At 39.0% G+C, this 26,326-nt stretch overlaps 3 protein-coding genes across 3 annotated transcripts in view; all 3 read left to right on the top strand.

The window, feature by feature from the left end:
* Positions 1–10,035, top strand: part of LOC116255748 (protein INVOLVED IN DE NOVO 2-like) — a 40,950-nt gene extending 30,915 nt beyond the window's left edge. The window contains exons 5-10 of the mRNA XM_050078299.1: positions 3,692–3,912; positions 6,839–6,928; positions 7,045–7,215; positions 7,484–7,762; positions 8,001–8,210; positions 9,495–10,035. Coding sequence (XP_049934256.1) covers positions 3,692–3,912; positions 6,839–6,928; positions 7,045–7,215; positions 7,484–7,762; positions 8,001–8,210; positions 9,495–9,509 — 986 coding nt within the window. The 3' untranslated portion in view covers positions 9,510–10,035. The remainder of the gene's footprint in view (positions 1–3,691; positions 3,913–6,838; positions 6,929–7,044; positions 7,216–7,483; positions 7,763–8,000; positions 8,211–9,494) is intronic.
* A 1,619-nt stretch (positions 10,036–11,654) lies between these two features.
* LOC116255904 (putative pentatricopeptide repeat-containing protein At3g15930) lies at positions 11,655–12,248 on the top strand. The gene has a single exon (XM_031631990.1). It carries the CDS (start codon positions 11,655–11,657, stop codon positions 12,246–12,248), a length of 594 nt encoding a protein of 197 aa, XP_031487850.1.
* Positions 12,249–22,196: 9,948 nt separating this feature from the next.
* LOC116255884 (leucine-rich repeat extensin-like protein 6) lies at positions 22,197–25,394 on the top strand. Its single transcript, XM_031631963.2, has one exon. The coding sequence runs from the start codon at positions 22,505–22,507 to the stop codon at positions 24,926–24,928; it is 2,424 nt and encodes an 807-aa protein (XP_031487823.1). The 5' UTR covers positions 22,197–22,504; the 3' UTR covers positions 24,929–25,394.
* Positions 25,395–26,326: the final 932 nt, after the last annotated feature.

Here is a 26,326-nt window from a genome sequence, read left to right as displayed (position 1 = left end):
AGCTTCTCTATGTGACAGTAACTCGGCCAGATATTAGTTTCGCTGTGGGAAAATTAAGTCAATTCATGGAAAAATCAAGAAAATCACATTGGGATGCAGCTATGTTGATTGTCAAGTATTTGAAGTCCTTCCCTGTCAAAGGCCTTTTCTTTAGAAAGGGTACATCTCTTGATGTTAAAGGTTATAGCGATGCAGATTATGCAGGCTCAGTTGATGATAGGAAGTCCACCACAGGGTTTTGTGTGTTTGTGGGAGAAAATCTCATCTCTTGGAGAAGTAAGAAACAAAATGTTGTTTCTAGGTCTAGTGCAGAGTCTGAATATCGTGCTATGGCTCAAACGGCTGCTGAAATGACATGGTCTAGATCCTTACTTGAAAGTCTTGGTATTTTTACTTCTACACCTATGAAGATGTTTTGTGATAACAAGGCCGCCACCTACATTACCAATAATCCAGTATTTCATGAAAGGACAAAGCACATCGAAGTAGATTGCCATTATATTCGTGATATGGTTCAAGAGGGAATCATCTCCACTATACATGTAGCCTCTGAAGATCAAGCCGCTGATATCTTCACTAAAGTCTTGCCTATTGCAGAGTTTTCTAGATGTTGTGACAAGCTGAGCATGATTAACATCTATGCTCCAGCTTGAGGGGGAGTGTTGAATAATATTTGTGTTAGGTGGTGTTTTTTAATATTTAAAAGTTTATGAACAGCTCTTTACAAATTAGTGTTCTAGTTGTGGACTTCTTTTTTAATTTGTTATTTTACCCTATTCTCATTTAACGTGTGATTAGGGCAGATTAGAGAATACGAAAACGTTCTCCCTCTCTCTCTCTCTCTCTCTCTCTCTCTCTCTCTCGTTCTCTTCTCTTCTCTCCCTTGGCTGCACGCAACGCCTTTTATGAGCCATCTTCTTATTTTGAGGCTAAGGATGACCCAAATTGGATTGATGCCATGAATCATGAGCTTAAAGACCTTGAAAGCAATGAGACTTGGGATATTGTTTCTCTACCTCTAGGAAAAAGACAATAGGATGTAGATGGATCTATAAAGTCAAAACCAAGAGTGATGGGACCTTAGAAAGGTATAAGGCTGGACTTGTTGCTAAAGGGTATGCCCAAGAATATGAGATTGATTATGAATAAACTTTTGCTCTTGTTACCCGTATGACCTCTGTTAGAGCTCTTATTGTCGTTGCTTCAGTTAAACAATGGTCTGTTTTTCAAATGGATGTTAACAATGCTTTTGTAAATGGCAAGCTAAATGAAGAAGTTTTCATGAACGCTCCTCCTGGACTTACCTCAAAATAAAGTTTTACGAATTAAGAAAGCTCTTTATGGTTTAAAACAAGCTCCCACGGCTTGGTTTGACAAATTTAGTAGTGTCATGTTTAATCAATGTTTTCAATCCTGCTATTCTAATACAACCATGTTTGTGAAAAATACTTCTATAGGTATAATTATGTTATTGTTGTATGTTGATGATATGATAAGTACTGATAGTGATGATAAATGAATCATGGAGGTAATCAAATGACTCATTTGGGAAGACTAACATATTTTCTTGGAATTGAAGTTGCCTATAACAAACAAGGATATCTGCTTTCACAAATGAAGTGTACTAGTGAATCAATTGACAAAACAGATATCTCATACAACAAAATTGTGGATACTCCGGAAGCATTATGAGTAAAAATGAAAATCAACGATGGAGAGTTATTAGAGAATCTCACTCCTTTTCAACAAATTGTTGGTGCCCTCTCTTATTTCTCCATCACCAGACCAGATATTGCTCTTGCCATTCATGTTATAAGTCAATTTCAACAAAGACCCACCTCAGTGCACATGGGGGCGGCTATGCAAATTGTGCGTTATGTGAAAAACACAATTAACAAAGGACTTTTCTTATCCTCCTCTTCTATATCAGAACTAGTTGCTTATACTGATGTTGATTGGGGTAGAGATCTCAATAATAGACACTCCACCACTGGTTTTTGTGTGTTTTTAGGTAATTCATTAATTTTTTGGCGATGCAAGAAACAGAACAATGTGTCTCTATCAGAAGTTGAATATCGAGCCATGACATCTATGACAATGGAGATTGTGTGGCTCAAAAGTTTGTTGAAAGATATGGGCATTCTCAAACTTTGTTGTGACAACAAGAGTGCCATTTACATTGCTAGCAACCACACATTTCATGAAAGGACAAAGCATATAGAGATGGATTGTCATTATGTTCATGAAGAGTTTTCAAAAAAACATTGAACTCTCATATGTTCCATCTGAATATCAACTCGGCGATTTCTTCACTAAGGCTCTTGTTGCTGCCATGTTTCAATTTCTCCTAGGCAAACTTTCGATTATGACACCGTAAGTTTGAGAGGGGGGGGTGTTAGAATGTATTAATCCCTATGTCACATAGGTACGGGTACGGGTGCGGGTACGGGTGCCGGTGTGGGTACGGGTAGGGACCATTTTTAAAAAACTTGGGTGCGGGGGTACGGCCATACAGACACATGCACATACATATATAGAAGTTAAAATGAAGAAAAAAGAGGGAAGTGGGACATTAAAATGAGGGTTTCGAAAATTTTAACGTTAAAATGGTTTAAAAAGTTAAAATGTAAAAATCGTTAACATTAAAATTGGACAAATTTGGACTCAGTCAAAATTGACAGAGTCTGAAAAAGGTAAAAAATGACCTTGGGTGCGTTGACCGCACCCGGTACGGTCAACGCAGTACCCTGCCGTACCCAGGGCCGTACCCGTACCGTGCGGGTACTCCTCCTTAGGAGGAGTACCTGTGTGACAGAGATTAATCCCAATCTATATATACATCTATATGTATGTATATTACATATATTAGTCATCTAATATATATATATATATATATATCATATATTTTGGGTACTTAGGAGTTAGGACATTTATGTAATTTTTATTTTCTTTATGTATTTTTTCTCTTGCTATATTTTTTTTTTCCCTTTTATTCCTCTCCTTTTGCTCTTTTATCTAGAGGGAGACTAGTCCCAACGGCTAGATTTCTAGCCTTTGGGACTGCCTCCTCCTTCCTTTTGGCCCTCTCCTCTATAAATAGGGCAACTCTCCTATTGTTATGTTATGGCTTTTTAGCTACCTTTTGTATTATTTGTTGAGATCAATATATGTTTTATTCTCCTCTTATTTGAGGTCTTTTGAGTATTACTTTGTTAAGTTGGTGGAAACTTCAAGGGTGAATTTCTTGAAGCATTTGTTTATTTTGGCCGATTTACAAGCAGATGTTCTCTTCATATATACTTTTGTGGGGAATGTTCCACCCTTGGCTTGTTTTCCCTAATTTGGGTTTTAAAGTTTGTTGTAAATCATTGTCATGATCATCAATTTTATTGTCAGTTTTGGTTTTCTTGTTAGGTGATCTGTTGTATGTGTTGAGGAAACTGAGTGTATTGTAACACAAACAGCAAAATAATGCTTGTTGATATTGAACAATCTTTTTGCATGTGAATATTTGTCATATAGGAAGTATGTTAAAATTGCTCACATTTTAAGCGAAGACTGCTGGTTCTTGGTATGTAGTTTAATACAAGTATTCTGAAGCTTTAATTTTGAGAGTTCCATTAGTCTTCCTATTTATACTTGTCGCTGAACTGTTTCTAGAATTACTGTGCTTTTTTGCTCATCTTGTCAGAAATGAGGACTTCACAAAGAAGGCGGCATGCTTTGTCAGAAATGAGGACTTCACAAAGAAGGCAGCATGCTTTGTGGGTGGAAGTTCGTGAGGAGCGTGAGACATGTCGATTAGAATTAGAAAAGAAAAAGAAGGTACTAGCAAGACGCCAAAAGGAGTTGCTAAAACAGGAAGCACAAAATGATTACGAGAAGAAAAAATTTGAAGATGAAAAGAAACAGGTTTGCGTTTTGTCAACTGTATATTTTCCCTCACTCATGGTTTCAGTATTCTATGGTTTGTATGCATCTTTTGCATGCTTGTGCTCGTCTGGTTCAATGTAGCATGGTTCCACTTGCGATCGAGCACTTGGTTCATAGTTCATACCATTGGCATCATAAGGCCTTTGAAGTTTTGCCTGTTTTAACGTGGTGCTTAGATTTTTTGTTCTGTATAAGTTGTCAAAGTTGTCCAATGAACTTTGTCTGGAGCCATTGATGAAAATTTGTTATTCTTTTCCCATGTTCATCTTTTCATTATTTTGCAGTTTGTAAAATCATTTGCTAGAGTTTCTTGTTGTGGTTATGTCAGTGGGGTTTCTTTTTCCTTTTTGTTTATCAAGCAACAAGCAATAAAAGAGCACATTTTGTAGTATCCATATGTATGACGTCACAGACTGGCAATCTAATGGCACAAGATCCTTTCAAGTTTTAACCATCAGATAGGTGCCAAATTTAAGTGTAATTCCTATTTCTGTGACAGGAATTTAAACATCTATTGAAAAGGTAAAAAATAGTAATCTCGAGTAGCGTATCGTAACGTATCGCAAACGTAGCGTAGCGTATCGTAAAATTAATTTTTTAATTTTAAAAAATATTTAAAAATCATAAAAAATAGAGAAAATCATTAAAAATCTGAAAAAATGAACAAAAAATCAGATATTAAGAAAAATGTATTCAAATATAAAAAAGATCATCATATATAAGGAACATTCATGTGTATCAACGACACATTCAAAAATAAGAAATCAAATCTTCAAGGATAACATGTAAGCATCCATCATGATTTTAAACTTGAAAATTTTATAGAATCTTAGGACTTAGAGTCTTAGGACTTGGAGTTTTAGGACTTAGTTTACATCACAATTTTATAAGTTCAAAACATATAGTTATCATCTTTCCTGATTCAACGATAATATCTCCCAAATTGATGAATCCTTGGTTATTTTTGATGAAAATGGGCAAAATCTCTCCCTCCTACGTCTATTGGAGTCTTTAAATACAAGAAGAGAGAGGGGGAGTAGTAATGAAATATATAGGGTCAAGAAAACCTATACGATACGGCCCCCGTATCGCACGATACGGGCGATACGTGTACGATACGGACGTTTATCGTGTTTCAAACACGTATCGTATAGGTTTTCTTGACCTATAAGATACGTATCGTACGATACAGATAACATTGATTGGTGGAGTTGCCAATTGCAATCCATATTCTTCTCTGCATGAATTCCTATATGAATCATATAGAACGATTAGGTGGCTTTTTTATGTAAATGGATGGGGCATAACATAAGCTGTTGTCATGTTGCTAATGAAGTGTAACTTGAACGTATGAAGTTCCATCCTGTGGTTGCGGATTGCTAATAATAGCATGTTGCAGTCCTTCTAAAATTTAAACATGACTGTCTGATGGTCTTCGTATGTTGGTTTGCAAGATCTTCTGGCAAATCCAGCCATTATTAAATCTTAGTGAAAGATTTACAAAAGGAAAAAGGTTTGATGGTCATCTAACCAATGTTTCCTCAGATTGAAAGGACTACAGGAACAGTCAAACATTTATACTTTGGATGCTGAAAAATGCGAAAAACCTGGGTTTTTAACAAAAACCAGTCTCCCATGCACAAAATTGACTTTTAAAAACACTGTCTTTATCCTCAAATGCACAAATGGACTCCAAGTATGGGGTGCATGTAAATCTCAAAACAAAAAAGGGGGTTTGGTTCCCTTTTCGCCACCAGGTCAGTATTGCATGATTCAAAACATGTTGCACCATATCTTATGAGGTTTTACACCCACAGTGCACTCTTGAAACTAGTTTGAGGGGTGTAGCATATTGGTTTTCACAGTAAGTCACATTCCATAACAAATTGTAAAATATAGCACTCTACCTACAATGCTGCTGCATGTATACGTGGTTAATAATCATCTTGAACAGTGCTTCTACATTGCTGATCCTCGATGGCTTGAGTTTGATAATTGTTTCTGCATAAATCTGAAAATTTCCAAGTTGAGTCCTTGAGGCTTGGTAGTGCTCATTATTGTCATCGTATCACAAACTTTCACATTTCCAACTTTTGGGCAGAACTTTTTTGCTACATGCATGTGACTTACGAGAATAGCATTGCACATAAATCATGATTTAAATATGAGTAATCAATTCAGTTTGTATGTAGGATGCCACTAGATGCGCCTTTATCAAGAACTTTCAACGCTAACCAGTAGTATCAGATGTGCCTAGAGCTTTTGTCCATCAATCTATTCATAATCCAAGACGATGCATCACTTACAAGTTTGACCTATGTGCACATCAGCATTTTGGTTTGTAATTACATTTTGTGCTAGAGTCCATTATAATTTTGGTGTTCATGTTAGGGAAAAACTCCAGTGTCCATGTATGTTGCCTCCGTCAGTTCACAAACTGGTAGTTTATGTCGGAAATGACTTTGAAGAAAGGCTTTCATTGATGATACATGGTTGATACTTCTTGCTTATTTTTAGAATATGAATCCAAGTACATCTACTACTCTGATCTATGGGTATAGCATGGAAATTGAAATTAGCAAAAGTCATGGATTTGAATTTCATTACTTACAAAAGTAGTATTTTTGACATGCTGTATTTTTAATTTGCTGTCTTCACTTGCATAAACTCTTTTATAATCCCAAGTGCCTCTTGTATGAACTGTTTTATAGGTTGATCAAATTATTGTAAGCTTTTCTTTCAGCATTTCCCAATGTCTAGTGATGCCTAGCTGTTTTTTAACGAGTATCTGAATTCATGTTTTTATGACCTGTCCTTCCTTCGACTGTATATGTGCATAATGGATGATTTATCTTCTAAAATGTGTACATGTTAGCTTACTATGTTAAATTTTTTATATTTCTAGTATGCTGCCAGAGATGCTAATCTTCAAGCAGCCAGTATGGAGCAGAAGAAGACTGATGAAAATTTAATGAAGCTATGTGAGGATCATAAGGTCTATGAAAGCTTCTTCTCTCTATTGAAAATTTTCGATGTGTAGTTTAGTTTAACAAAATTTATTGCTCATACAAAAATTGAGTATGGGCTAAATAATGTTTATGAAATGTACAGAGAGAGAAAGAGGGAGCACACAAGAACCATAAGAAGCTGGAGGACATGCAGAATTTGAAGGTAGAGATAGAGAAGATGAAAGGAAAAATACAAATGATGGAGAATATGGAAGGTGTTGACATTAGATACAAAATGGAGTCCATGAGGACCCTGCTAGAGGAAAAAGAAACTGTATGGATCGCTCTCCTTTTCTTTCGCATATTGTTGTTCTACTTAGATATTTTGATACATCGCACTTTCTCTTCATTATCCTATACTATTCTATGCTCTACTGAAGTTTGAGTTGGTACAACTTTTATTTATAGTTTGAGTTGGTACAACTCTTTTATGAAAGCATCTCTCTGTTGAAAATTTTCGATGTGTAGTTTAGTTTAACAAAATTTATTGCTCATCATACAAAAATTCAATATGGTCTAAATAATGCTTATTAAATGTACAGAGAGAGAAAGAGGAGGCACACTGGAAGGTTCTTGATATGCAAAAGACGCTGGAGGACAAGCAGAATTTGGAGGTAGAGATAAAGAGGTTGAAAGGAAAAAAACAAATGATGGAGTATATGGAAGGTGATGATGTTAGAGACCAAATGCAGTCCATGAGGACCCTGCTAGAGGAAAAAGAAACTGAGCTGGATGACTTGGATCAACTGAGTACCACCCTCTTAGCCAAAGAGCGGATTGCAAATGATGAATTACAAGAGGCCCGAAAAGAAATGATAGTTGTATGGACTATGGATCGCTCTCCTTTTCTTTCGCATACTGTTATTATGCTTACATGTTTTGATACATCGCTTTTTCTCTTCATTATCCTTTATGATTCTATGCTCTACTGAAGTTTGAGTTGGTACTGCTTTTATTTATAGATTTATACTTCATTTTCTGGTTGGTTTTGTGTAAGCTACACATTGTCTGAAAACTTTTGTTGGACCATCTCTTAAGTCAAAGTTGCTCCTATTGTAGGGTTTTGACGAGTTATTTAGCAATCGTGCTCATATTAGAGTTAAACGAATGGGTGAGCTTGATTTGAAGGCCTTCAAAGAGGAATGCAAGAAAAAGTATCCTGAGGATTATGAAATCAAAGCAGCGGAAATAGCCTCTTCATGGGATGTTTTATTGCGAGATCCAAGTTGGTTCCCCTTCAAAGTGGTCCAAGAGGGAGACAGTTGTAAGGTATGGAGTTTAGATATTGTTCTTTGGCCCTATTTTGAATTTTTATGTTTGTAAGTTAGGACTTCAAATTTATAAAAGGTTTATTCTTTTCTTGAAAGATTATATAAAAGTGGTAGTAGTAGATGCGGAAAGTTTTTTTTCTCCTTTTTCAGTAATATTTTGACCACTCATTTTATAAATATAACTAAAATTTCTCCCGTGGGTAAACAAAAGGTTTATTTACGTGACATTTTTTGTTATTTTGTCAAACTATAGAGTTCCATCGCTGTGGTTCACCAGTATGCTGATTAGACTTCATAAATGATGAAAAAGTTCTTACCTTATAAATGACTCAAAACCTATATCTGCAAGTAGCTTTATAAGAATAGCACGTGCATATAAGTGTCACTTGGAAAAGCTATGGACTAATGCCCAAAATGATGTTCACTTTGTCAGTTTGGTTTCATAAATTGAAAAGGAACAGCTTAAAAATGAAAAATTTTAATCGCATTCTTCTTCTGGCTTCTAGATTGCTAAAGGCTCTGACTACTATGTCTATTTCTATCATTATTGAATATGCATACAATAATGAGTGGTAGACATGGAAGTGGATTTTCATGTTTAGAGATCTTTGGACCCAGTTTGCAATAATTTGCTTGATCGTTTATAAGGTATAATGAAACTATGAAAGTCCAAATTGTCATTCATTTTAGTAGTTTTGCATGTAGCACCTTGTAAACCATCAATCATATTGTTTAAATGGCTCATAATTAGTGTCCAAATCTTTTATATTTACTTAGCTCTATTTTGTTTCTTACCTTCTCTCTCTCTCTCTTCTTCCTTTCTTTTCTCATTTACTGTCGTTTTGGTCTCAACTGTTCATTGGGCATTTGCAATGTTATTTTAGTCTCTCTGTTTCTGTCCCCGTCTTACACATGCACACACATCTTCGGTACCCTAAGAAAGTGAACAAGTGGAACTGTGCTATTTGTTGAAATGGGGTATTTGCAATGTTATTTTAGTCTCTCAGTCTCTGTCCCCGTCTTACACATGCACACACATCTTTGGTACCCTAAGAAAGTGAACAAGTGGAACTGTGCTAGTTGTTGAAATGGGGTTTTATTGTTCTTTATTTTGCTTTCGAAAGTTTCAGTTGCATTGTATTTAGTTTCTGCTGTTCTTGAACATGTACACCTCCCCCCCACCACCACCCCACCACCCCCCCCCCCCTGTTTTTTAAACGTTTGACTGAAGCAATGAGTTTCTGATGATGAAATTGTTGTTGACATGAAATTATAAATGAAGACGACGAAAAGTTAAAAGAGCTGAAAGCCGAATGGGGTGAAGGCATATATGAAGCCGTGGTGACTGCCCTTAAGGAGCTTAATGAATACAATGCAAGTGGAAGGTATCCTGTTAAAGAACTTTGGAACTTCAAAGCTGGAAGAAAAGCCAGCTTGAAGGAGGCCGCCCAGCACCTCATCAAGTCCTGCAAGTTGCGTAAGCGCAAGAGATGAGAGTGCTTAATGGAACTTGCTTATTTGTATATGTCAGGACAATCCTGGTGATCTTGTGGAATGTGACTGCCTGACTGGAACGTAATGTTGAACAAGTCGAAAGAAGCGACAACCTTTAAGACGGACACAAGTAGGAATAACAGTAGGAAGCAGTCATGTTCTTTTGAGAAGTAATAAACATGCTTTGCCGTTTACATTTTAATTGTCCTGCCGTCTTTACTTCTATTATATTTTTTCTTTCTCGGAAGAAAGAACAGTAAGATGCATTCGGCATCTTTGAATGAATTGAATTGAGGTGCTTATCAATGTGGATGCGGTTGATTGTTTTATTCTCTAAGGTTGTAGTATTCTGTCTTGTTGCCGTTTAGATCCTCAGTATCGTTGCTGGAAGCCTGTGCATCGAAACGATGCATGCAACGGCAATCATGGAATAACTTTTTTCCTTCTAAATCCAAACAACCGATTTTTCCGTTCACCATCATGGACGTCATTTATTTCTCCTCGAGGCTCCCCAGTGCAAGTGGGATTAGGCGGCTCTGTTATTTATTTTTAGTTAGAGCATGTTGTGGGCGGCAGAAAAATATGTTATATTTTCCTTCTCGTGTTTTTTATTTTATTTTATATTTTGGACAGTTCATTGATTTTGAATGTTGCAAGTAAGAGTATGAGCTCCGTATCGGAATTGATTTCTTACACTTACACAACACATCCACTGATACGTATCAATGATATATCGTCACCTACCGCTTTATTTTTCAAATTTTTGAATTTAAATATTTTAAATTGATTTTGAAAAATGAAAATAAAACATGTATTGGCTTCGTATCGTATTGGCAAGGATCCGATATATCATTCGAAGCCATGTTGATAATACTGGTTTATTCGCCATACTATTGTTACATCTCGTTTATATTTTATATTTTACATTTCAGTTTTTTAATAAAAATATATTTTTTTTTTCATATTCGAAACTACTTTCGTTTTGTTTTCACACAGCTAAAAATTTATAAATGTTTTTCGAAATCATTTCGATTACAAATACTCGAACACATGTACACCCCTAGCGGCTGCTACTATGGTTCAAAGCGCGAACCAGGTAGGCTATCGAGATGGGGGGAGTCCATCTTCCTCCCGAATAACTGCTTTGGAGTTTGCTAAGTTTGTGAGTTACTGTTTCAGCAATAGTTTCTTTCTTTCACACCACTTGGCAATGTTTTGTAGATAAATTCTATGGAAGTGAATCGTATGCCTGGTTATGTTACATAATTTCGTGAACTACATGGTTTCAAGATGTTCAACCACCATTTAATCCTTCTTGAAGGGTGCTGGAAACCGGTGCTTGATATGTATTTGCAATTCAATTCAGTTATTTTCTCCCAAGAACCCTGTTTAATCTCTATCTTCATTGGTTGCTAGAAGACCTCCAAAATCTAGTTGCAACTTGTAATTATCTAGAAATGATGGTAACGAGGCCAACCTCGGGATCAATGCCGTTTCTTATGTTATTATAAATGGCCGTCCGTTGTTAAAGGTTTAAGCATCCTCTCATTACCTGTTCCTGCTTTGCTACATTGAGGTGGAGGTTCTTAATTTCATTAAATTCTTGTATTTTGGTTCTATATAATCTTGCGTTTACAAAGTTTTTTTTCGTCTTAACTGATGGATTTGCAATTAACATTTGAGAGAGATTGAAAGCTAGAGCTGGTTTTCCCTCTTGTTGTTTAGAGGGAGTGTTGCCTTCCTCTCTGATGGATAACACCTCCGTATCAGTTGTCCCTATCAGAGTGCAGAGCCCCATCTTCACCTATCTTATGGGAATAGGCCAACAGAGTGTCATTTTGAATCGATGCGGCTACTCACCGCCAGTGCCTCGACGGTGTAGGAGTTGCATGATCTTCTCCACAGTCTCCGGCCACAGCTCTGCTTTTCAGTTTCCCCGTTCTCCGGAATGAGGCCGCCCATGGCCTCCACTCTAGAGAGTCTTCCACTACTCCCCACCACCATCGGCACCACTGCCCACCACCCAAAGAATCACAACCACAACCCGTCAATCCTTCTTCTGGAGAAGTGCAATAGCATTAAGGAACTGAGACAAATTCACGCTCAATTCACCCGAAACAAAGAGCATTACCAAGCAAAGACGTTCGCTTGGCACACCATTATCAGATGTTACGCTCGCTGGAACGATCCTAGAGCCGCCGCCGCCGTCTACGTCGACATGCTGAACAATGGATTGCGTCCCGACAACTACACCTTCCCTTTTGTTCTTAAGGCGTTTCATCGAGAATTGGCGTTGGATTGCGGGAAGGAATTTCATGTGCAGATCATAAAATATGGGAAGGATTCGTTCTCTTTCGTGCAGAATGCTCTAATTCATATGTACTCTGGGTGCGGTAGCTTGGACGATGCACGCCTTCTGCTTGATAAAAGTCCTGAACGGGATGCCATTGCTTGGAATCCGATGATTGCTGGGTACATCAAAGGCAAGAAGTACGAGGAAGCGCTTTCGCTCTTCAGTTTCATGAATCAGAGATTTTACTGATATGAAATCAGAGGTTACCAAATGCTCCATAATGAAGTTCACTTATTGTGAAACAAAAAAGTTTTTATTCATTAGACAAACAACATACAACATGCACATGCACGTAGTACACAAAACAAAGTACAAACAATGAAGCATTTATCTCTTATTAATTTGACAATGACCTACCTGGCGAAGCTCCATAATGTTTTTTGAATTTTCAGATCAGAATACATGGAATTCGACTGCCTTTGTGTTCAAAAAGTTGAGTGCTATAATTAAAAATAAGATCCTGCTGCATTGATGCCTTGACTTGAACAAACTTAGCAAATTTAATACTCGTTCGGTCAAATCAAGTGCGCCACTCTTAATTGCGTCCTCCTGTAAACTTATGCGATGCGAGTCAGCTTGATGCATAATAACTTCAAATGCCAATTAGTTTAGCCCAAGTGCGATATTAGGCAATGAAATTAATAAAGTTGAGATTAATGATATGTTAATTGAAATTAAACACTTAATGGAGTTGGTAATGGCTGAAGACTCAACTTAGCTCAGACTTACCAAGTTCATGGTGCATAGTCGGGTATGTGGTGGCCTACTATGTCTAGCAGTCACCGGGTTCACGTTGGTGGACTTAGTTGAGGTTGGTCGGACAAGCTTATCTGGTTGGGGATTTAAATAGTTTTTTCACCTAGATTTTCTTCTAGCCTGTGTACTTCCGAGTTGTCCATGTTTGCATGTTGTTCTTGGAGACGTATTAAGTGCTTAGAAACATTTATTGGCACCTCATCTAAAATCCTTAGGATTTAATAACCGTGGACTTAAAATCAGACTTTCCCTTAAATATGACATTTTTTCAATGGAAAGAAAATGTGAAGTAAGGATTTCAGGATCCAACTTAAGATCCTTAGCTTCATGAATTATCAGTTTTACCATAGACATTTTGGCACATCAGTATTTCAAATTTGAAAGAATCAAGTGACTTCTCAGGATTCACCCAAAGCAATTGATTTATAAAGGAATGGGTTAGGTGTCAAACTCCTTTAAATTTGTTGTCAATTGTGAAATGTATTTTCTTCATATTCAACTTTTACTGACATCTTACTACCATTTATTTTTATGTCATACGTAGGTTGGTCGATTTAGTGGATCTAATATATATATATATTATGAAAAAATGGTGGATCTATTTTTATATATATATTTTTCAGAAAACTTTATATGGGTTTGGTTATCAAGATCGCCAGTTGTTGCTTAAAAGCGATCATTATATATATATATATATGTGTGTGTGTGTGTGTGTGTGTGTGTGTGTGCGTGTATTATATTTTGAATAAAAGACAAATGTACATGTGAAAAATATGGTGTGTCTTTTTGTTCTTATGGGTCATGTCAGATACTCTCATGTTTTGCCCTAATGTGAGCCTTGCACTTTAACCACTTTTTTTTTACAAGTAGTACAAACAGTTAGGTTGGATGTCATATTGTAGTCATGTTCGTAGTTCAAATCTTGGAAAGTGTTACACGCCCTTATAGATGTTCTTGTTTCTCTCTCTTTGTTTTTTGAATATACAAATAAATAGCCAAACATCTAAAACAAGCTCACCATCACCATCATTTTACTGATCATTCTCAATAATAACACTGAGTGCTAGAAGTTTTGCATTAATCAAATGAATAAAACATGGAAATACAGCTAGTGAGACACTGAGAAAATAAAGACAGCCCCTGCTTCCTAGCCGCCTTTTACCTTGTCAGGCCAAAGGAGACAAGCTTACACTAAAAAATAAGGAAAAAAAAAAACTCGTTGAAGAATTCATTCCAAGTGTCGGGCAGCCCGGGCAGGCACCAATGGATACAGTCGGCGTAAGTTTCGGGGTCAGCCTTCTGCTCAGGGTTCAGAAGCTTGCCTTGCTGGATCGTGTAAACGAATGTATGTGCATCTTTCTGGTACTCGTCGTCACATTCACTAAGAACACTAGAACCATCATCGCCAACACTAAGAGTCGCCGGCCCGTTCCCAACTCCAAGTGTGAGATGTTTTTTGGGATCGGCATGTCCAACGCACACTTGATTCCGTTCAGGTTGAACCAGTCCATACTCCTACAAGATCCAACATTATTATTAAGGGGAAAAGTTTCCGGCAATGCCAGCGGTGTCCCTTCTACCGAAGCTTCTTTACAAATTAGTTTTCAAAAATATGTTATGTTTTGGAGACAAAAACAGTTTGCCACAATTTGTTCTAAAGTTAGTGAGTTTTTGTAAAACATTGTAACACAATATTTTATGAGTATGCTTCATTCTTTAAAACAAACTTAGGAAACCATCGGGAGTAAAAAATTGAGCGCTTAGGCCTGCAACACTTTTTAGCGTGTTTGATTTGTTTTAGCAACATTGGAACAAGTAGTTTTAAATCAGAGAAGTGCTTATGGACAGGGGCAAAGCAACGGGCCCCTCTTAAGATTTTTGAAAAATAAGATGTTAGATGTTGGAGAGAATTTAAGTGACACTTCAAAAAACCAGGTTTTTTGGAGTATTTACATTCAACTTGAACTTAAGGGCTTCAAGTTTAAGAAAGACGATCATGGTGTATCTCTGTTGGCATAATTTTGTAGGATAGTTTGCCTGTCTGAATAGAAAAAAAAAAGAAGAAGAAATCCGCCTTCTTGCAAGCAGGCACTCCACTTTTTTATGGGTTTGACTTGTACGTCAGTGTTGGATTCTTCTCCTCTTTTCTGTACGTAAAATGAGAAATCATTAAGTGATCGTGGTGAGGGATGGGTTTGTCCTTGGAGCTTGGCCTGTATTTTCTTTCTCCACAAGTGTAGTGGTCATGGTGGTGATTTTGCTTTCTCAAATTATTATGTGGTAGACGATATGTGTGGACCAATCAATATTTTTTAAGTTACGAACACCCGTAAGCTAAGTGGGTTGATGCCATAAAAAGTTTTTTTTTCTAGACCTGACCTTATCGAACTTCAATTTTCAGTTTATGACTAATTCGTAGCGTGGATTGACCATGTTGATTTCTTTTTAGGTTGGTCTGGAGGGTACGAACTCTTGAATTGCCAGAATCAAACATGAACACAATATTTCAAAACATTTAAAAAACAGATGGTGTAAAAATTACCAAAAGTTGGTAAATTTTTTAAAAAAAGAATGTAGAGTGACTCACCATCTGAAGGTGGATATATCAAATTGTCCTTTTTTTACATCTTATTCAACTTTATTCAAACAATTGATAATAACTGCCCTCTTTGCATGGTGTTCCTTATAGTGTGTTTTCTAGGTCCCAACATTCTCTCTGAGTGCCTTTATTGTACTGGCACTCTCAACGATCCCTAAGAATTCCACGCAGGACTTGCTCCTTTTCCTTTCAGTAACGTATTTGAAGACAGAGTGCAAGACAGCAATCATCTGTTTGCTTATGCTTTTGATTTCGGAAACGGCCCAGTATTTTTCAGACTTATTACTGTATTTCTACCCACTGATTGTGGTTCAATCTCTGTCCAGTTGAATGAGGGTTCCAAATGCGAAGAAGAACATGAAAACTTTATTTCTTTTCTATATGGTGGGCTTCAGTCTGTGGTTTGTATCTGGTGGTTTTCAGAAAACCCGTAGCACAAGTAACAAAAAAATTCTAAATCGAACCCACTTTGGAATTAATGTTCATTGGTGGTAAAGAAAAACGAAAGAAGAGAACAGGAATTAACGTGGTTCAGCTCTGATTGAGCTTACGTCCAGGATCAAAAGGCACTCAGACAGATTTTATTGATGAGAAGATGATTACAATGCCAGAGTCGAGTCCCTTTGTATAGGCAAAACAATTACGTGTTATCATAGGCAAGATTGTTCTTACCTAGATGAATGAAATCTCCATCTGATCCCATGATTGTAGCCTTTCCATATGTTTTTATTTTTCTCCCTTTCTCATACAATCTTCCGTTAACAGCTTCATGCGTTTTTCCAATTTCTAGTGGCCATTTTTCTCTCTTGCTGATTCATTGTCTTTATCCTCTTTACTCATTCTGTTGAGTCGATTCTCAATGAAAATTCTGAAAGAGTCATAGAACAAATTTTTTCTGAAAGAGTCATAGTACGCTAAGCCAATCTGATCTCTTATTTTTTCAAAATGAAAAATTTGCAGCCAATATCGAGTTTTCTGCTTCATAGCTGCAGACGGTATGAACATTGTTCAGTTATGTTGGCCTTAGATCTGAACTCTAGCAAAGCAAGAAGGACCAATAGAAGAACTCTGGCCTATTTTTGCTTCAAGCCTCCCCAACTCTTCAAACTTAGCAACAGTTCAAATTTTGCTTTGCAGTAGGAATTTCTTGCCATAAAAAAACTAGGGATGCACTTGCAATTATAAATTAAATATGACATAGATGCACATACGAATTTGTACATCAATGGTAGTATGATTTGTTTACTCCTGTTACAGGTCGGTCAGGTCAGTTTCCAAGTGTGAGAAATCAACGGTACACCAGTAGCGGGGCTACATATGGTTTTAATTCTGGTCTCATTATGATGAAACTGGACCCATATCTGGCCACATGTGATGCACACATCAGACACGGGTGGGTGATTCAAGCGCCCATCAATCAAAAAATCCTGGCTTCGCCACTGGTGTACCCAATTATAAAAAAAATTAATTCTTAATATTGAAGTTGTAGTATTGCGTTGATATCCAACTCTGAAATACTAAAACTAATAAGCATGCTCTGCACGATTCAAATGGTTCTATTTCTATGCAAAATTATGTGTATCACTACTCACAAGAAGTCGTAAGGGTTTGAGGACCACCACTTACTGCATCACCATTATAACTATCAATTTCTTTTACAGGGTGTAAAGAAATAATGCTAAACACGATTTAATTGAGTTCTGTCCAATATTTAGTGTCTTTCCACAAGCCATTATGGTTGAGGTCCACAACGTAGTGCATTACCATTACTCTCTCTCTCTCCCCCCTTTTCAATTTAAAAATTAACAAGAAAATTATTATTAGAATATTTTCCTCATATGTGCCATTCAAAGGGATATTGGTGGAACATCAATGTCCTTTATTCTGTTCATTGAAGAGCTTCTTATTGGTTAAGCTACTCATTGGCTTGACGTTGTTCGAGCTTAAAGGGGAGAATCCACAATAATGAATGACTTCTCAGGTATGTTTTCTGAGCTTTACCAGGAAAAAGTAGGATTTGATGTGTAGAATCATTTTGCTTTGATTACCAAAAGATAATTAAGTGTAGTCTTGTTTCTTTGGATTTCTTAGACTCTAATTAACTGATTGTTTACTCGTGCAAATCTATAATGAAGTTCTAAGATTAAACAAATTAATTGTGCCATCATCTTTGATCTCCAAAAATTGCCTCTTAAAACCAAAGAGATGAGATTCAAGAAAGCTGAACCAGTGGAATCCCCAAGGAAGAAGAGGAAAATTATTGTCTTTTTCAAAAAGATGATCCAAATTGCGCACTTAGTTTTTAACAGCGGTTCCTCAGTCCAGTCACCGCGTACCCACGATTCAATGACAGCCAACGCACCTTCAATCAAGAACGCTGAAATTTTCATCTTACCAGCACATAGTAAGATAAATATCGCGACATAGAAAAATTTTAGAAGAATGACTTTTCATTTCAAAGCGCATAATCCGGATAAACATGCCTCATGCTTTTAAATTATTCAGTTCATCTGTAAGAACAGACGACTCTATTTTTTTCCAGTTTTCCTCCACAAAATGAGATTAGTCTAGTAGGGCCAGACTCATTAACAACAAATGAGAATGAGATTAAGTGGACTTGTTTTGCTAAGAAGATGTTTGCTCAGTGGTTCGCAAGAGCGAAAACAACCATTTTCCTTTCAATCTCAAAGTTCAAAACTGCTTCGAAACTTAAATGGTCTTATGGTACACATGAATGTTGTGAATGTCACTGTTTGCAGTTTAAATGAGTAATACTGGTAATAATCAAACCAAGAACATGTTATTAGTGCGACAAAATCAACTAATTATACTACATCCCTTATAATATTTCTGTTACCAAACACCCTATGGAAAAAGTGTTTAGTATATAAGGCGCGATTTGTGGGAAAAATATTTTGGAAAGTCGTGTTAAAGAACGAAAAGTAGAAAAAGCTACTGGGTGCAACTATGGGTGTCTGTAAATTTTTTTGGTTTTATTAAATAATTTTAGAAGCACTTATTCATTAATTTTTTTTAAGTAAAATATAGCGGCAGCAAGCTAATCTGGTGCTGATATCGATACTGACAGCAGTAATGGGTCCTACGGAAAATCGTCGGTACCACTTTATTTTTTTATTTATTTATTTGATCGTGGCTACGAATAGAGTTGGCTGTTAGAGAGTCAGAGGAAACGAATATGAAAGATATAATAAAATAAAAAACCATGAAAACTGATGTTTAAATTAGGTTTTCTGATCTTTGCAGAAAAATCTAATACCAATGATAACTTATCTGCAAACTTTTCTTAACCTTTTAAGAAAAGTCTCTGGATGCTTTCTAGGGTTTTTTTTTTTTTTTAATATTTGTACTTACCACGCGAAAATAGAATGAGAAAGATGTAATTTCACAAAAATACTTCTCAAACTTTTACTAGAGTTTGATGCTGGGATGTCAACATGCACCGAGCAGAATCGGCCTATTTTCTGTTTTTCATTTAAGCTAATAATAAAATTTCAAGATTCTTATGGACATGAACAACTAACAATTAGGGTGTGTTTGTTTTATCGTAAATTTCAAATTCATGGTGATTTGAGATCCAAATCCATGAATTTAAGGTAGGTCCATCCGTCCAACCTTAAATCCATGATTTTTAATTTTGGAAAGCATATCATTCAATGCATCATCAAATCTCAGATATGAGGCTATCAAACGCAACCGATACGAGGCTATCAAACGCAACCTTAGGGTGTGTGTGAAATCGAATTGATTCTTCACTGATCTTTTTTTTTTAATGTTTACTTTAGCTTAAAACCCTCAAAATCATGCCTTCATGGTTTTGACTTGTTTTGGAGTTTGAATAGACTTACATTACACTCTTCAACTCAAATATCAAAATTGCTACCCTTTGCAGCTTTAAAAAAAAGTAACAAATTAAAACCTGATAGCGATTACAAGATTTAAACCAACAACATTTTGGGTGTGAACCACATTGCCCCCTGATTACACTCCGCCATTTCAATCTATTCTTCACTTATTGCATGTTTGAAAATTCAACAAAATAACGATTTTCAACAGGGAAGATTTATTTAATCAACTATTATTTAAGGATTTGTTGGGTTTACGTATAAATTGTTTAAGTAGGTCCGAATCTATTGGTTTGAACACTGATTTCGAACTATAATCCAAGGAAATGAAAACTGATTTTCCGGACCCACAGTTTAGAAAAACAATGGATCTCCGCATCTGAGATCCTTGCCTTCATGTCAAAACCTTAGACCTGAAGTCATTCTTCGTGGTTCAATTTGAGATGAGTTTGGATCCCCAGTTATGTATATATAAATATATATATATAACGGAAGCGCCACATGTTCCAACTCAATTTTGGAGAGACTTGGGAAACCCAAGTTGTTGACGGCATTTGTTCCTTTCCTGGCTAAGAAAGATCCGTTCTTTAGTAAAGATATAATATTAAATAATTTTAACAAAATAATTGGACTTAAAAATGAGGAAAAATCCATAAAAAAGGAGACAGACGCATCTCTCTTTTTGCCTTTAGTTTTTTTGGATTAACGGTGGGCCGGATCCGGGGACGGACCAAACCCGCGGGTTATAAAGACGGGCGCATGGGCGAAGGAGATTGGTGGCAGCTGCCACGTGGACGTCCGGTGTCCGAGTCAGCACGCGCCTTAACGCGCACCGCGGCAGCGATGACGTGGCCGGCAGGGTCACGGGAGAGAGGGACGCGGTGGGAGGGAACGCCGACGCGCAGACGTGAAGGTGGCCCCACTCACATGCAAGCACGATCATGTTCTTCTAATTGGCCCACACTCCCTCTGCTTTCACCTAACCATGGTTACCAATACCCTCTCTCTCTCTCTCTCTCTCTCTCTCTCTCTCTATATATATATATATATATATATATATATATATATATATATATATATATATATAAAGTTAATAATCTTTTTTAGTCTAAACACACCAAATTAACGATCTTATGACATCAAAGTTATTTTTCACATAAGCAATTTGAATTAAAGCATAAGCATACTATACATTGATTTAGCGTTGATATAGACATTAGGGTGCTTATACTTTTTTTTTTTTAAATCTATATTTTATTTCATCTTCTTCTGTTGGCGGATTTAAGGTGGAGATGATGAGAATAATGATACTGTCTTTATTTTAGTAAAACTTAGATTAGAGGTGAAGTTCACGTCAAATTGGTCTTTTAAATCCTATGGCCCGCAGTACTACTTTGGGTGTACTTTTGCTAAAGCATACTTAAAATTTTAAAGCCCAGTGAACAAAGTGGACCGTTTTTCCACCAACTTTATTCTTTCATTTTAAAAGTTAAAATAACTGTACGATAGTGAAGAAAGTCCTCGACTTTCTCACCACGCCTTTAATTACTTTAAATACAGTGAAAATAACGTCAAACAACTAATAGAGCTTGAATGATGGTTAAGGTGTCAGCATAGCCCTTCCCTTCGTTAAAACCCAAAATAACTTATTATATTTAGGTATTCCGCTATATATATATATATATACATATATATATATAAAAAAGAGAGAATGTAATGGAATACCTAGATATAATATATATATATATATATATATATATATATAATGTCTACTGACTAACCATGGTTAGGAACTGAGGTTAAGTCTCCTCTCTTAACCACACCTCCGTTGTCCCGGACAACCTGAACTTGGCAAGTACACTTGCCTTCCAGCCCCTCGAGAAGCCATGGAATCGTGTACTGCTGCGTATCTTCCCGCCTTAGATCAATTAAAATAGATACGTAATGCTTCATCAATATCATAAATACATCATAAATGTGAGTAGCTCGCTGCATCTCCGCTTTTCATATAAAAAACTGACTAAGATTTTTATACACAAAGATAATGGTTCGCATATGACATTAAATATATATCATAAATGTGAATAGCATATTGCCCCACTCACTATTATTATCTGAGAAAATGGCCAACGTTTTTTATTGTTGGTATAGAACAAACCGGGGGCCCATGTCTTGTCTAGGATCCAATAGTTATTGGACCTCAATTCAAGATCTCATTGATTATTATTATTTTTTCCAGGGGTTTAATTATGAGAAATGAGCATGGTAGAGTTGGCATCTAGATCTTTCTATTGATATTCATTTGGTACAATCCCAAGAACAAACCTGTGTCTGAATTAAGAAAAATCTATTGAACCAAAGATGCAGTGGGTCCAATTTGGCCATTGAAAACTCACATCAATCAAATGTGGAGTGTGTTCTAAACCATTATTTCACATGACAAGGACACTCGAGTCCATTAACGTGCCGTCTCGAATCGGCACGTTTGCCGTGTCTTTCGGTGGAACATCGCCGGCGAATCGACACTAAAAGTGTCCTGTCTGTGTCTTCCGGTGGAAGGTCGCCGGCTGGCGGCATTGTGTCTTTCTTGCCGTGTCAATGTGATAGGGGTTTAAGCGTGTGTAGTTGGCAACAAATAAAAAGGAAAGAAGAAGAAGACAAAACAAAAGGGCAGTGGTATCCCTCCATCTTAGGTTGATCGGACATAACAAACTCCGCGGTGAGCAGCCGGAGGAGAGAGGGATCCAGGTAGGTTGGCCACAGAAAAGGAAAAATCCGGCTGCCCTTTCGGTGAGCTGTTCCACAGTGTGGGCCTCTGCAAACGCGGTTCTCACCAAATCCCTTGCCTCCGCATCCCCACTGTTTGTGGCCGAATCAAGCAAATAAATTTGACAGCAGGAGGAACCCAGTTCCCTCCCATCCCTAAAAAAATAATCTAGAGAGAGAGAGACGTATAGAGAGAGAAAGAGAGAAGACTTGTAGTGAGAGGAATTGGAAATAGAAAGAGAAAAGTGGGAAGTAGAGAGAGAAAGGGCATTTTTTAGCTGGGTTCGTGCTGTCCCTGACGTTACTCACCATCTCATTTATCTCCACTTTCCCCCCTCTAAAAACACCCCAAAACGCGAGGACAATCCTCCCCATCGGGCTTCATCCCTCACCAATCTCCGCCTCCCAAATGTGCCGCGTCCCTTTCGGCAGGCCATGCTCACAACCTGAGTAGATCAGCAATGCACCGTTCGACTACCACCATCGTCTTCTTCTTCTTTCTCCTCCTCCTCAGTCCCACCTTCACCGTCTCCACTCTCCCCGTCGATGAGGAGCTTGAAGTTGCAGAGGACAAATGCCAGCATATACGAGTTAATCCGTCATACCATTTCGAGAACCAGAGGCTAAGGAGGGCCTACATTGCCCTCCAAGCATGGAAAAGGGCCATTTTCTCTGACCCCTTGAATCTCACCGGCAACTGGGTCGGTCCCCATGTGTGCAAATACACAGGAGTTTTCTGCTCCCCGGCTGTTCATGATCCTAACTTGACCGTGGTTGCTGGTGTCGATCTCAACCATGGGGATATTGCTGGCTACCTCCCTTCGGAGCTGGGCCTGCTATCCGACCTCGGCCTCTTCCATATCAACTCCAATCGCTTCTGTGGTATGGTTCCCAAGACCTTTGCCAAGATGAAGCTCCTGTTTGAGTTGGATATCAGCAACAATAGATTCTCCGGCAGGTTTCCTAAGGTGGTTCTAGATCTGCCGCATCTGAAGTACTTGGACATCAGGTTCAATGAGTTCGAGGGCAAGGTGCCTAGCAGCCTCTTTGATAAGCCACTTGACGCCATTTTCATCAACAACAACAGGTTCAAGTTCACCATCCCGTCGAACTTTGGGAATTCACCGGTTTCCGTCATCGTCCTTGCTAACAATGGCTTCCATGGGTGCCTCCCTCCGAGCATTACCAATATGTCTGGGACCTTGAATGAGATCATATTGATGAACAATGGGCTAAACTCTTGCCTGCCGCCCGAGATCGGCCTGCTGGGGAACCTGACTGTGCTGGACGTGAGCTTCAATCGGCTGGTGGGAAGCTTGCCGGGGAGCTTGGGGAAGATGAAGAAGCTGGAGCAGCTCAATGTCGCGCACAATTTGTTCTCTGGAAAGGTGCCAGAGAGCATTTGTGATCTGCCGAGGCTGAAGAACTTCACGTTCTCCTACAATTTCTTCACCGGCGAGGCGCCGAGCTGTTTGTGGCTTCCGGCGTTCGACGACCGGCGGAATTGTTTGCCAGGGAGGCCCAAACAGAGGCCGCCGAAGCAATGTAAGTCGTTCCTCCACCATCCTGTTGACTGCGACTCGTTTAAGTGCGGCCCTGTTCCTCCTGTTCACTCTCCTCCTCCTCCGCCGCCACCACCACCTCCTCCTTCTCATCCACCACCACCTCCTCCTTCCCATCCACCACCACCACCACCTCCACCTCCTTCTTCTCATCCACCACCACCACCACCTCCTTCTTCTCATCCACCACCGCCACCACCTCCTCCTTCTCATCCACCACCACCTCCCCCTCCGTCTCATGGTAGTCCTTCTCCCCCGCCACCGCCACCACCACCTCCTCCTCCACCACCACCATCTCAGTCACCAACGACACCATCACCACCATATTGTATCAGATCACCACCACCACCACCGCCGCCTACTCATTGTCCACCACCCCCTTCGGCGCATTCTCGGCCACCTCCTCCACCGGTGCATTCTCCACCGCCGTCGCCGCCGGTACATTCTCCAGCGCCGCCAGCTCATAGTTCGTCACCTCCTCCGCCGGTTCACTCTCTGCCACCTCCACCACCCTGCGTTGAACCACCTCCGTCACTGCCGCCGCCATCACTCCCACGACCATCGCTGCCACCACCGTCGGTACCACCACCATCGCTGCCACCACCGTCGGTACCACCACCATCGCTGCCACCACCATCGCTGCCGCCACCGTCAGTTCCACCTCCGTCGCTGCCGCCGCCGTCAGTACCAGCACCATCGCTGCCACCACCGTCGCTGCCACCTCTATCTCCATCGCCGCCACCTCCACCACCCTGCGTAGAACCGCCCCCATCAACGCCACCTCCACCTCCACCTCCGCCGCCCTGCATAGAGCCGCCCCCGTCAACGCCACCTCCGCCTCCACCTTCGCAACCTTGCATAGAACCATCCCCATCGCTGCCGCCACCATCACTACCACCACCGACGCTGTCACCGCCATCACTCCCTCAACCATCGCACCCACCGCCGTCGACACCTACACCATATCTGCCGCCTCCACCGCCATCGCTATCACCTCCACCATGTGTAGAACCACCACCATCAGTGGCACCTCCACCCCCACCTCCGCCTCCCTGCGTACAACCACCACCTTCTTTATCACCCCCTTCATTACCACCACCATCTATACCACCACCGTCACCAACAAGACCATCTCTACCATCACCTTCGCTCCAACCACCGTCACTACCACCGCCGTCAACATCACTGCCTCTGTCGCCGCCACCACAACATGGATGTGAGACACCGCCACGGCAGCCAGGAGCTCCGCCTTCTTACAGCAGCCCCCTCCCGCCAGTCAAGGGCTTCTCGTATAGTTCACCGCCACCGCCTCCTTTCTATTGATTCTTTTGGTATTTTTCTTCAGAAGCACCAAATTTCTTGTTGCTGCGAAGCTGAATCCATGGCTTGTTGTCTGTGATCCTGATACGTTGATCCAGGATGAGAGAAAGACAAGAAAAATGCTGTAGGCAACCCAGTTTCCTAGTTTCATTTGTCCAATTTGAGTTATGCCTCTTAAGTCTTAGTTTTACTTCTGTATAAGAGTTTCTGTAAAATGTTCAGACAGAGAAACACGAGAGTAAGCGATGGTGAACATCAGCGAGTCATATTTGTTTAGAAACATTTGTGAATAAAACTGGTGAGAGAGAGAGAGATATATTAGTTGCAGGGGAAGGCGTGTGTATAGAGGATCAAATTATGCGGCAGTGCTGCTGGTATCTCTCTCGTACTCTCTTCCTGTTTTGGGATAATATCATGATTTTACATATGGATTTTGCAGAAATTGAAGATTTGTTTTCCCTTTTTTTTAGTTGATCTAATGTTCGTATACTCCTAATTTTTTCTCATTATTACTTGTATGTGGATGACGCGAATGCAATAATAAGGGATCTTTGTCTAATGTGTGAATATGGAACAATCCTCTGCTGCTACTGGGAGCACCTTCACTCTTTCACGGCGGATTTCTCATCGATAAGCTTAGGTGACTTCAAGGCTCTCTTTGATGCCTCTGTTCAGTTGTTGTGAGGTTTCTCACATTCAACTTTAAACTTTAAAGTGCTTGTGCTGAAACAAGTGTTTGTTCTATGTTTCGGGTAAACCTAGATGGTTCTCGAAGGAGTTGAGATATTGATGTTCTTGGGCTGATGTTTGAGGCGAATTTATGTTGAAAGTTGTGATTTCTAGAGATTCAGGTCTTCAATACACTATCTTACCCTTTAACATGAATCCAGATGGCATTGCTCAAAATCATGTGATTCCAATTTGTGGCGTCCTTCATGCTATTTCAGGTCATCTGAACCTCATGTATGAGAACCCAAATCTGATTGGTTTATTCACTACCGTTTTTCACAGTTCCAAATGCAAGTGAAAGAGGCAAATTTTTATTTTTCCTCGCAGCTAGAACAACATAAGCAGTTATGCTTTTAGGCTGAGCATGCATGCCCTTAGACTTCAGGGAATTCTCCTTGTGCTCTATATCTAGCTCTCCTTCATGTTCAGGAAGAAAGGTGTCTTGTGTGTTTACCATATATCCTACAGACTTAACTGATCTCCTAATATGAGGTTCGAGTTAGCGGACGGAGTATTGGACTTGTAATCTGGATGACTTGATTGGTATCATGTTATGGATAGGGTGATCTGTTTTGAGCTCCTTTTGTTCCAAGCGCATGAGTGCTGGCCATTCAGGTAATTTCTTCATTTTGATCATGACATGTTCACATGCACTCCCTGAGAATTTCAGGT

This window comes from Nymphaea colorata, chromosome 6 (genome assembly GCF_008831285.2).
Source record: "Nymphaea colorata isolate Beijing-Zhang1983 chromosome 6, ASM883128v2, whole genome shotgun sequence".
In the NCBI taxonomy this organism is placed as follows: Eukaryota; Viridiplantae; Streptophyta; class Magnoliopsida; order Nymphaeales; family Nymphaeaceae; genus Nymphaea; species Nymphaea colorata.
The sequence above is the reverse complement of the archived record's forward strand: the minus strand, read 5'-3'. Positions and strand labels throughout refer to the sequence as shown.

Bases quoted from the DNA above. Each gene is read 5' to 3' on its own strand.
- LOC116255904 (XM_031631990.1), top strand. From the start codon at position 11,655: ATGAGGCCGCCCATGGCCTCCACTCTAGAGAGTCTTCCACTACTCCCC.
- LOC116255884 (XM_031631963.2), top strand. From the start codon at position 22,505: ATGCACCGTTCGACTACCACCATCGTCTTCTTCTTCTTTCTCCTCCTC.